The sequence below is a fragment of the Amaranthus tricolor genome, chromosome 7 (assembly GCF_026212465.1).
Source record: "Amaranthus tricolor cultivar Red isolate AtriRed21 chromosome 7, ASM2621246v1, whole genome shotgun sequence".
Taxonomy (NCBI): domain Eukaryota; kingdom Viridiplantae; phylum Streptophyta; class Magnoliopsida; order Caryophyllales; family Amaranthaceae; genus Amaranthus; species Amaranthus tricolor.
In genome coordinates, this window is record NC_080053.1 from 4,563,865 (window position 1) to 4,575,554 (window position 11,690).

An 11,690-nucleotide genomic window follows, 5' to 3' on the forward strand; every position below is an offset into this window, starting at 1 on the left:
GACACATGTAATTGATTCTTAGAATTTGAAGTCCGAAAATCTATTGTTACATTATATAACAATTACAAGCAATATTAGTATGATATGGCATTTGAAATCTAGTGCAAGCAACAGAATGCCAGCTTTCTGAATGTGTCTAAAAGAACACTCATCAAGAATAACCATTCGAGCTACATCATCCTAACATCTTTCAAATTAACAGTACCATACTTTTATTTCGGCAAAATGACTTGTAGAAGCACAATAGTATCAAGACAAAGCCAAAGCAATGTAAAAGGTAACGAACGAACTACAATTATTCAAATTTACAATGAAAACATAGTCCAACAAATTGAAATATAAAGTAACAAACAAACTATAATTGTTCTCGCTTAGTTTTCATACTTTGAAATCGATGTACAATAGCATCAATTATTCAATTATTTAAAGAATATAAACAAAAAAAATCAAAAAATATTCAATCATTCAAGATTAACAAACACATTTACATTCTAACAAAATTATTCAAAGAACATAAAAAAATCAAAAAATAACATTCTATTATTCAAAGAACATAAAAAAATCAAGAAAGAACATTCTAAAAAAAATTCAAGAATCAAGATTCAAAATTAAGATTAAAGATTAAACCATAAAGATTAAAATTAAGAGTTGAAAACCTTTAAAAATCAAAATTTTGATTTTGTTCATTTCATTTTCGATATTTATCATCAGAACATGATTTATTTCACAAAAAAAATTGCAGGAAGAGAATTATACTTGCAGGGAGTAGCATAAGTCAGCAGGTGTGCATTCATTGCTTTTGAGCTTTCCCTTCAATGCAGATTCAATGAAGCTTAATACACAACTTAAAGAAACATCTATTTCTTTACTGCATATGAAAGATCTATGAATTTTTCCCCTTTCTTGGCAAGTTGTTTAAGAATAAAATAAGGAAATCAAATTTATGGTTTTATTTAGGTTTAAGGACGTGAAATAGGAGCCCACTGGGCAGCCACAGGTGGTAAGGATGGACGGCCTTCGGCAAGTGGCTGGTTGGAGGTATTAGTCGCAGGTGGACGGCGACAGCAGTTGGGTATTTAGAGTTTTGGATAATTTATCGTCATAGGGCCGACATAGGCCTTTGTCTGCCTTTATTAGTAATTGTGTTATATCTTGGTATTATGTCTATAATTTTAAATTGTCGAATGCTTTTCAAATATTACTAAAAATTTCACCATTTTGGGTACATTAAATGTTACTTTTCGGGGGTCTAACTTTCGTTTCTTTACCAGAACTCTTGCATAAGTCACATGAGAAGTATGGATCAGTTGTAAAGCTGTGGCTTAGCCCTACTCAGCTGTTAAGTGTCTATAAAGGATCCTTTGGTTATAAAAGAAATGCTCTTGAAGGCTGCTGATAAATTGCCTTTGATAGGGCGGGTGCACCGTTTGGCCTTTGGGCAGTCAAGCTTCTTTGTATCTTCATTTAAACAGGTATGCTAGAATCAATCGGAAACTTGAAATAAATGCTTAATTGTGTTGATGATGTAATGAAATATTTGCAAGTTCATATTGAACAAAAATTCCCTTTAATTCCCTTAAGTTTTATGTTTATCTATTTGAGTGATAGTTTTCTTTCTTGTTGATCACTACCTTATTGCTTTGTCGATTGAACAATGTTTGTAAGAGTTCTGATGTATTTTCGATGGAAAGTATTTGAATTTCAACTTGTACGTTGTTTCTTAAAAAGACAGCCATTTTTTTTCTGTAAACGAGGCATCAGGGGTCATTTTAGTTCATGACAAAAGCCACAATATGCAATTTTTTCAGGAAGATGCTTGAATTTTTTTGATTGAAGTTAATCTCAAAATTCTTCAATTATGGGATAGATGTAAGATATTTTATGGCTATTTTATATGGTTCATGGTTCATCTCATTCCCATGGGTTTCGTTAAAATCTGAATTTTATTGGGCCACTTTATTTTTGCTTTGACATCAGTCACATCACGATTAATTTTTGGTGCAATTCTTCAGGTCAAATGTAAAAGAGAAGCTTTGGCTGTGGAGTTAAATGACAGGTTGCTTGAGAAAACAAATGCAATGACTGAAAGAGTTGTAGATTCTGTAATGGAAAGAATATGTGACACCATGGAAGAGAGAACCCTTGATTACGAGAAGTTTTCTCGACGCGTTGCCTTCTCCATATTAGGAGCCGCATTTTTTGGTGATGGGTTCTTTGATTGGTCCAAGGCTAATGCTTATGAGGATCTCCTGATGAAGATTGCAAAAGATGCTTGCTTTTGGGCTTCATATAATGTTCCTCCATTCTGGAAAAGAAGTTACTGGAAATATCAGCGTTTATGCACAAAGCAGAAAGCCTTAACTCAAGATATTGTTTTACAGTGCCTGCTGAACTACAAGCTGTTGTGCCAACCCAACTGTTACGACAATTCTAAACTAATAGGTGGGAAAGCTGCATCTAGTATGACTTATTCAATGAATCCTAGCTCACAGGAGCTTTGTTGTAATCTGAATCAACGGGATGAACACTGTGCATACGTCATGGGAATGATGTTTCATGGTTACCTAACGACTGCTGGTTTGATTAGTAACATTCTGGCCAGACTTTCAATGCATCCTGAGATACAGGAAAAGGTGAATTAATTGCATTATTTTTCTTTCAAAGTTATTTCTTATTCTTTCAAAATTGGTCTTTCTGTTTAACAACACCTGGCTTGTTGGCGATTTCAATTTGGTCATGTGAATGATGGTGGGATCAATAAATAGATTCAGTTTTGTGCACTTATGCTGTGACTCTGCTTGGGTGTCATGATGAATTGCTTTTATAGTTCTTTCATGTGAAAGTTCATATTGTGCATGCTATTTCGATGCATACACTATTATGTGCCCATAATTAGGAGAATATTGCTTTTCTGGTAGGGGTACTGTTTTTCTTTGATTGTGGGTTTATCTCTTGTGTGCTTGTAGCCTTTTTGCTACATGTGTAAGCGGCGATCTGGATGGATCCACTATAGAAGAAGGATATCATTATTGGATCGGATTGATGGTCTATCAGTCTTCATGCATATTTAAGTTGTAGCTGTTGAGAGCTCAAAAGATGAGGTTGTAAAGAATGCGGGACATTTTCCTGAGTTGCCTTTCTGTGAATATGTACTTTATATATGTGTGCTTAAAAGGTGCTCCGATTCATGCCTGACAATCATTTAGGATGAACTCTAACTTTGAGAAATTTTTTGTGGGTGGGAAACAGTTGATATTAGGACAATCTGATGCATGTAGTGTGGTGCCTTTTGTAGGAATCCTAATCTAATGACTGAACTGGGAATTGGGCTGAGACGGAAAAGAGAAAATTAAGGAAATGTACTTTCTAAAATGGCCATGGTCTGTGTATTATTGAGTTACTGAACAAAGTTTTTTTCCTTGTACTAATTTGTATGATTCACTTTTTATGATTTCATGTGTATAGGACATCATATTCTCTTTTTTATATAGGAAGATGTACGTTGTCCACATAACTGAATGAGCAAGTGATAGTAACAGAAGTTCTTTGGACACATAAAAGCTAATTGTCAATCCCCTCTTGTCAAGGCTATAAAGAATCCAAATTTTTTGAAGATTTTCTTGGATCATCTGAGTCCTAATATCTTTAGCAATTGTAATTTATCAGGTACAGCAGGGGTATTATAATTCTGTTACAAAAAGTCTTTTAAAAGAAGCCATAAAACTCAGTCAAGCAAGAGGCAGAAAAAAGAAGTCAGCATTCTTATAAATATTGAGATTGGGTAGATATGAAGGAATAAATGATACTCCCTCCCTTTCACTACTTGGTTCCCATTTGCCTTTTGGGCACTATTCATCAATCAATCTTTAATTTTTTTAATTTTTTAAATTCTTACCCTTAATCTATAAGTTGAATTATAGTCCAGGGGGATATTTTTTGATTCCTCTCAACATAAATTTTATTAATATTAACTTTTTATAATTTATATTATGTATAGAATTGTATAGAATTGTGCATTGGAAGGGAGGGAGTATTGAATTGTTAATTGTAGATTTTATATTGATTTTTGGAAGTTAGCTTACCACACAATAGCGAATACTGCTGTGATATGGTTTTCTGTTTTCAGTATTGTTCATAGCTGCATATTAGTTTGGCCTGTGGGTTATTGAACAATCTTCCCGAGTTTTTTTGACATCATTATTGGATGAGTTGGCTTGCATTTTCATTCATGTTTCTACCTAGTGGAAGTAATTTAGAAAGATACTTCAAACTCCAACTTCATTCTGTTGATTCTGTTGCAGATTTATTCAGAGATAATTACTTTATAAAGACAATTAGAAAATCTAAACAAACAGGATGTCATTGAGATGCACCTCTCAGTGGCTACTTTGTATGAATCAGCTCGTCTTCTCCCTGCTGGCCTCTGCTGCAGAGATGCTCCTTAAAACATGGTACAAACTATTATGCTATGATTACTGTATAAATAGATTTGTTATATCGTATTATGCTCATATTCTTGTCTGTATGAATAGGATGTATACTATCTTTGTATACACAATCACTATTTTTTTTATTGGAATCAGCTTTAATCTCCATCATGCAGTGTGGACCTTTGAGATACTTGATTATATCTGATCATGTCAAAGAAAAACAAAAGGGGGGGAGGGGGCTATTTTGTGTGCCCTGTGTGGAAGCTTTTCCTAAAACTTGTAGCCTCAACTGGATCATGCTTGGGGGTTGTTTGATAGAAACTTATTAAATATTATGTCAGGGCTAGCGATGTAGTTGGTTCAGATAAACTCTTTTTCAAGAAGTCAGTTTTCCATTCCTATGTTTGATTTCTACAGGGTTGAGAATAGCTTTTATTAAGGTTGAAAAAAGTTTTCTCAAGAAAGGAGAACAGTTAACAGTAAAGGTTTACCCCTTGTTTGTCCCTATTGCATACTTTTTTCTTTTATTCCTTCTATTGGTACCCTCTGGCCTCCTCTGCGCATCTACTTTCTTTCTCTTGAAATATATTTATTAAGAACCAAACCAAGGAAATGAGTTTTGAAACCTGCTCGAATCTACTTACTATCGAAAATAAATTGTGGATCAAATTATTATTCTTTCAATCAAAAATAGCTTTTGCATTCTCATAATCAATCTTTCTTTGTTTGTTTCAACCTACCATTGTGTAGCTTTACACAGATTTTCATCTTTCTTGATGGTTTCTATCGTCAAGGTTTCAATGGGCTTTCCCAATGTGGCAATGAGCGATTGCTTTGTATTATTTTGGGGTTTGGGGATCATTTTACTTTTAGATATAGCCTATGCATTATGGATTATCAATCACGCAATGAGAATTTTTTGTAGGTCTTTTTTGTTCTTCACCATGTTTTTTAAATCTCTATGCTTTGCTCTAGATTTTGATCTTAAAAATGGGTTGCACATCCCTGCTGTAGCTCTGCTTGTTGCACCTCTACAGTTGGTTCAAATGGATGAGTTCAACTGGCAAAGCGATGCTGGGAAGTTTAATCCATACCGTTTTTTGACAAAGTCTGAGAAGCATTCTAAACATAGAAGTTCTGAAACTACAGGTTTTACTCTCTTTGCTTTATCTATTTTACTAATTCTTGCATCTACTATAATTTTCTTGTGATTGTTTTCTCCCTGTTCTATTAGTTGCTCTCTTATATTATGGGGCTTGTATGTGGTTCATATGATCAATATAGATTGGGTCTTGTATTTGCTTCATATGATCAGTATGGATTTTTGATAGCTGCTGCACAATTGCACAGCTATTCAGGGGTAAGATCTTGGGTTTCCAAGATCAGTTATTGCATTAGCCAAGCACAATCAGAAGAGAGGAGAAAAACAGAAGCGAGGAATATTGTTTTTTTTTTTTTTTCATAAACTCTAATACATCCTTATGTCCCCTTTTATACTACTAAGACTATCACTAACACTCGTTTATAACTAATTACAATTTTACTACTAAATGTACCTATAATAATTTTATTTCATACGACAATCCTTTTTGGAAATTCCATTTGATACATAGGCTGGCTGATGCACAGAGGAAACATCTTGCATATTTTTCCCTTCACCTGTTTCAATGTTCATAGTTTCTATTTGTGAATGAAAGAATAATACATATTTTGACACTTTTTTATGATTTAAGGTAGGAAAAAAAGTGAATCTGGCTGAGATGCTAAAGGTGATTCAATTTTGGGATAGAGAAGAGACACGCTTCACGGGCTTCTCTATGGCCTTATGATTTACGCTCTCTTCTCTTTGATATAATCACTATGTAATCAGTATTTGGTGTATTGACATGTTAGCTGTTTGATACAAATGTGGTTGTATCAAATGAAGATACCAAAGGAGCCCACACAAGGCTGCATAGGCTGCATACAGATGTGGTTGTTTTTTTTTAATCATATCACGGCCGAAATATAGGCGGAGACACCTGGAAAACCATCTACATTGATTGTGAAAGCCGTTTTGCGACATTTACTGCCCCCAAAAACCGCATTTTTGCACTATGTTATAGGTAAAGTCATTGTAACTCGTTCTTGTACATTAATTAAAACACAACTTGCTGGGAAATTTTTCTCAAAAATATAGGTTAATTTTTGCATTATGCTATAGGTAATGTCTTTGCAACTTGTATAGAAAAGGTTAATGGTGCTTGTGGTGTTTTTCTCATAAAAGCATATCGAGGTAGTCATTATCACTTTTGCTGGCAAACTTTTGCCTCTATATTTCAGTTCTGTAGTTACATGGATCTTTCTTGCTGTATAGTGCTTCACCTCCTAATTACTTGTGAATATTTCTGATTGTGCAGATAAAAATTTGTGCCTGAATCTGATACAGAGCCGAAGCCTGTTTTGACAAACTATGTTCTTCAGCTTATTCCCAGTCCTAAAATAGTTTTTGTCAGACGTGATGCCTGATTTTACATCCACAGTAGTACAGCACTGCCTTCTGTTCAGAATGTGCCTTAATTTGTCATCCTGTGTCTGTTTAAAATAATTAGGGAAGACTTGTTGGTGTTCCAAGGTTGAATTGGGAGACGCCTTTTCTCGCTTGCTAAGCTGTCAGAGAAGAGATGCTACATGACTAAAAATAATCAGCTCGTGTTTTTTTTCTCTTCCTGCATTTTTCAATGGCCTGAAGTGCAGGTTTTACTGCCAAAATTTTAGACAGGTTTTGAAGCACCGTGGCCTATTCTTCTGTTCAAATGGAATTGTTTTGTTTTCCTTGAAAAGATCTCAAAGTAAAACAATTTAATTGAGATGGAAGTATATAATACGACTATAGGCTGCAGCGAGCTTTGTGATTTTCCTCTCTACCTTTGGTGTTGTAGATGGTTTTTGTTTTGGGTGTTGCTTCTTTTTCTCCGCAAGGAGTTTATGTTGTAATCATACAAATGTAAAAAAGCTGTATCACTTTGCTTCAAGTTCACATTCAATAACATGTGTTTGTGTTCACTTTAATGGATTCCACTTTCGCTCCCCTTGCTTCTTCTAGATGTCCTGTGTCCAACATTCAGCCAGAGGTTTGATATTGGTTGGAAACTTGGAGTATGATAACCTTGGCTCTTGTGATTAGACATCGGAAATATTGATTCGACCTGACTAAAAAAATTAGGATGAAACCTGAAAATGTTGACCCAAACCCAAAAAATATCAAACCCAAAAAACCCATTAAAAAACAGTTTGTTTAGGGTCATAGATGACCCATTGGGTTGTACAGCCCTTTAAAAAGGGATAAAACATCTTCATTTGGGTGCACAAACAAAATAAAAAAACTAATGTTTCTTTATTTATTATTTTTGTACTCTTGATATAATATTTGAATCATTTAAATATGTGATGTATTTTAAGCTTTTTAATATTACTTGATGTTAAATTATTATTATTTAATCGTCTAAAAATTATATTGCTATTTTAATGAGATTTGATAGGCACTATAGTAAATATTTTTTATGAAAAAAGATTGTTTTAATTTTCAAATTCGATAATAAATAATAAATTTCACATTTTCTTAAGTTAACTCAAAAAGAAAAAAATGGTAACTCATTGGGTCAATCTACATCCGTCCAAAACTCAAAGTGGCCAATCTGAAACTGTCATCAGTCATGTCTTCTATGATATGGCTTTCATTTTTTAAATGTTTTGAAATTGTTCGTTTGAATTTGAGTTTATTTTTGTTTTTTTCTCGATATGAGTCTCTACTCTATTTCTTGCATTGCATAAAACGAAACAAGTTTATCATCAAGAGCTTCGTTTTATTTGTGCTTGTGACTTGTCCAATGTTTATCAAGACCTTCAACAATCATAAGAAATAAAGCAATCCAACTATTCGAGGTCTAACGCAATGACTACCAACTCCACTGGTCAGGCGGGACAAATATTTTTAAAAAATTTGCTCTATATAATAATTTTCACTAGCAAACTTAAGTAAGGGCCAAAATAAATTATAAATTATAATTCATAAACATCAAACCATAAAAGTATTTCTTACTTTTTTTTAGTCTTTATTTACCAATTAAAGAATGTCATATACTCTATAGTCTATCTATTTGAATGTTCTAATTTAAATGATAAATTAGCTTAAATTTTATTAATATTATTCATAATTTTTGTTATGAACTATAAATATTAATAACTTAATTAATATATTGGCAAACATAAAACTTTAACCACACTTGTAATGGAAAGAGAGAATATAAGACCGGTTGGCATAAATAAAATGTAATTATACTATTAATAATTATTGGCAAACATACAAAAATGAAATTATTAAGAACTCTTCAAAAAACTATGTAAATGTAAGATGGAATTAGTGGACAAGTTGCATAATAATTAAGCAACTCATCCGTGGATCCATCTCCACGGTTGTCTGGCCGCTGCTGCATTAACACAGCTGTTTCTCTGTGCATCATCTAACAAAGTTCACAACCATTAATATATGAACTTTCAATTTTAATCCAGATGCATTTACACAATTTCACAAATCAAATTATATAAACAAACACAGTATCCAAATTAAGAGTGTGAGAAGGAATTAGTAGACAAGAAGCAAGAAAAAGGCTTCCTATCTGTGGATCCGTCTCTAACGGTTGTCTGGCCGCCTCTGTATCTATGGATTCGCAATTAAATCAATAGAAAACAGCTAATTTCTTTATGCACCTTCGCTCGAAGGTTACCACTATTGGATTTTTACTCGTGGTGCCTTCTATACATGGTGCAAATGTTTTATGTACAAATCCATATCCATAATTAAAAAAATTTGGGGAAAGCTAATTAAATTAAAGAATCATTCACGCATGAAAAAAATTGGGGGAAACTAATTTAATTGATGAATCATTCACCAAGAAAAACAAAATCGAACAATCAAAATCCATTAAAATCCGATATGAAGAAAACGATTTGTTTTACTTTGAAATACCATATATAAAAAATACTTTTTGAGAAGGGAAAGAAGAACTTGATGGAGTCTTGTGGTGAGGGAGGCGGAAGGTTCCATTTTATAGGTTAAACAAAACCTAACTTGAAGACTTAAGATTGGGGGGGCAATATGAGGAATTTGGGCTTATGAGTTAAGGTGTAAAGAATTTGAGCCCATTACTCCTACTTTTGAATTATTTTGATTCCACAAATTTTTAAACACTAATTTATTGAGATCGTGTTGTGTGAGACGACTTTAATTGGGATAATTCTATTAATTTTTTTAAAAAAGCATCCTGAAAAAGTTTAGCCCGTCTTGTATGAGACCGTCTCACGGTGAGACGACCTCAAAACAAGAAGCCCATTAGCTAAAAGTTTCAATCATTGGGCTATTTAATCCAAGTATAAGGCATATTTCACAGTGAGACCGTGTGAGACTTGCTAATTCTTAAATGAGACCGTCAGACTCATTGCTCATGGTGAGATTATCCCTATTGAGCTAACACATGTACACTTAACCAATTAAAGTGATCACTTACACTTCTAAAGTGATCAACTAGAGAAATAAATTAATTATATGGATTTGTTTGATGGTGAGACGATTTTATACAAGACGAGTTGTATTCATTCCACTTTTTATATAGACCATCCAATTCTCATCGTAAGAACGTCTTATTTAAAAATTTACTATTTTTATTTGTGGTATTTTATGGGCAGAATATTTAAATAATAATAATAAAAGCCAATTTTAAAGCCCAATTTTAAAGTAACTAACAGAGCATAAAATAAAGTTATAAGGAATTGATTACGTTTTTTTTAAGTAAAATTGAGAAAAAAGTCTCCTTTTCTCTCTAGGGTTAGAATTTTCCTCTCTAAGGTTTTCCTAGAGTTTTCTTTCTCCCTAGACTTAGGCTTTTCTAGGTTTCATGGCTGACGAGTTCGTAGAACGGTGCTCAAAACTCAACCTTATTATTGACAAAGAGGATGTTGTTGATTTGGGCAATGGTGTTATGAATGCCATAAACAAACACTGTCGTTGCGGTTGGTTGGGCGAGTACTTGAAGATAAACCACTGAATTTTGATGCGGTAAAACGTACTTTCCTCCATGTGTGGAATCTAAAAGATGGTGTCATCATTAGATTAATGGGTTTGAATATATTTTCTTTCCAATTCTTCCATTGGAAAGATCGTGATAGAATTCTTGCGGGAAGACCTTGGTGCTTTGAGAATAGGTTACTTGTTCTCCAAGAAATTGATGAGGACATGCAACCTTCGAATATGGTGTTGGATTTCTCGCCTTTTTGGATCCGTTTGTACAATATACCCTCCGGGTATCGATTGGATGGTAAAGTTAGGGCTATTGCAAAGGCCCTTGGCGAGGTGATGGAGATTCAAGAGGATTTTCTGGATATAAACCCTTTTCTTAGGGTTAGCGTTTGGGTTGAATGTTAACAAGCCATTGAAGAGATCCCAAACTATTCGATTACGGGGTAATACTACTGCCATTTTTACCCTCAAATATAAACGCTTACCCCATTTCTGCTTCTTGTGTGGGATTATGAACCATACTAAGCGAGATTGTGTGAACGTTTCGGAGGACGATAAAGATGTTGCGTTCAAATGGGGTATGGTGTATGGATATACGGGCTTCTCCTAGAAAGGGTTTTCATAGGCATAAGGAAGAAGAAAATGCTCTTAAGATGCGGAAGTGTCTGTTTGTTCCAAAGCCTAAAACCTATGATACCTTTACTGTGTTGAAGGATAATTCTGGGTCTGCTCTGGTGCGTGATGCTGTTGATACACAGGAGTTGTCTGAAAACGTTTTAAATGGGGCTAAAAGAGATAGTCTTGATCATGTGGGGACGATGGATAATAATGTTGTTGACTGCCAAGACTTGGTGCCTTTGATTGTGATGGAAGGAAAGAAGCAGGTTGCTCTCAAATAGAATTCCCCAATTATAGTGGATTCTGAAGCTATGGTGGGCCTACATCTGGGGCTACGGTTTTGACTTTCAACATGGGCTCTTAAAAATCATCCTCAAATAAGAAGTATGTCAAGATAAAAAGGAGACCTCCTAGTGGGGATGACCATGCTACTAAGGCAGGTATTGTTAGTTCTGCTCATATTTCTTTTTGTGCTGATAGAGATTCCTCTAATAAGAGGAAATCTAATGACATGGATGTTGTGATGAGGGATTGTGACTGGGAGGTAAAAAGGTTGTGTATTGGTGAGGGTGTGGTCTCTGGCTGTT

At 34.1% G+C, this 11,690-nt stretch overlaps 1 protein-coding gene and 2 non-coding genes across 16 annotated transcripts; 1 reads left to right on the top strand and 2 right to left on the bottom strand.

Moving 5' to 3' along the window:
- The first annotated feature begins 571 nt into the window (after nucleotides 1-571).
- Nucleotides 572-7,772, top strand: LOC130818869 (uncharacterized). Of its 14 annotated transcripts, none has more exons than XR_009044027.1 (8): nucleotides 575-782; nucleotides 958-1,072; nucleotides 1,272-1,472; nucleotides 2,013-2,633; nucleotides 4,302-4,451; nucleotides 5,445-6,535; nucleotides 6,634-6,705; nucleotides 6,830-7,771. XR_009044027.1 is itself a non-coding variant. In XM_057685118.1 (3 exons), exons 1-3 carry the CDS (start codon nucleotides 1,377-1,379, stop codon nucleotides 3,516-3,518), a joined length of 744 nt encoding a protein of 247 aa, XP_057541101.1. In that variant the 5' UTR covers nucleotides 572-1,376; the 3' UTR covers nucleotides 3,519-4,295. The 14 variants fall into 14 exon arrangements, 1 of the variants encoding a protein (XP_057541101.1); XR_009044018.1 differs by having other exon boundaries at nucleotides 576-782; nucleotides 958-1,472; nucleotides 5,445-5,579; nucleotides 6,164-6,535; nucleotides 6,830-7,767; XR_009044023.1 differs by having other exon boundaries at nucleotides 575-1,155.
- A 1,042-nt stretch (nucleotides 7,773-8,814) lies between these two features.
- Nucleotides 8,815-8,981, bottom strand: LOC130819631 (small nucleolar RNA snoR143). The gene has a single exon (XR_009044669.1). It is a non-coding gene; the product is annotated as a small nucleolar RNA snoR143 (small nucleolar RNA).
- A 58-nt stretch (nucleotides 8,982-9,039) lies between these two features.
- LOC130819632 (small nucleolar RNA snoR143) lies at nucleotides 9,040-9,240 on the bottom strand. Its single transcript, XR_009044670.1, has one exon. It is a non-coding gene; the product is annotated as a small nucleolar RNA snoR143 (small nucleolar RNA).
- Nucleotides 9,241-11,690: the final 2,450 nt, after the last annotated feature.

Coding starts and splice junctions, on each gene's coding strand:
- LOC130818869 (XM_057685118.1), top strand. CDS start 1,377: ATGCTCTTGAAGGCTGCTGATAAATTGCCTTTGATAGGGCGGGTGCAC. Junction 1,473..2,012: donor TTGTATCTTCATTTAAACAG/GTATGCTAGAAT, acceptor GCAATTCTTCAG/GTCAAATGTAAAAGAGAAGC. Junction 2,634..3,491: donor ATCCTGAGATACAGGAAAAG/GTGAATTAATTG, acceptor TTTTTTATATAG/GAAGATGTACGTTGTCCACA.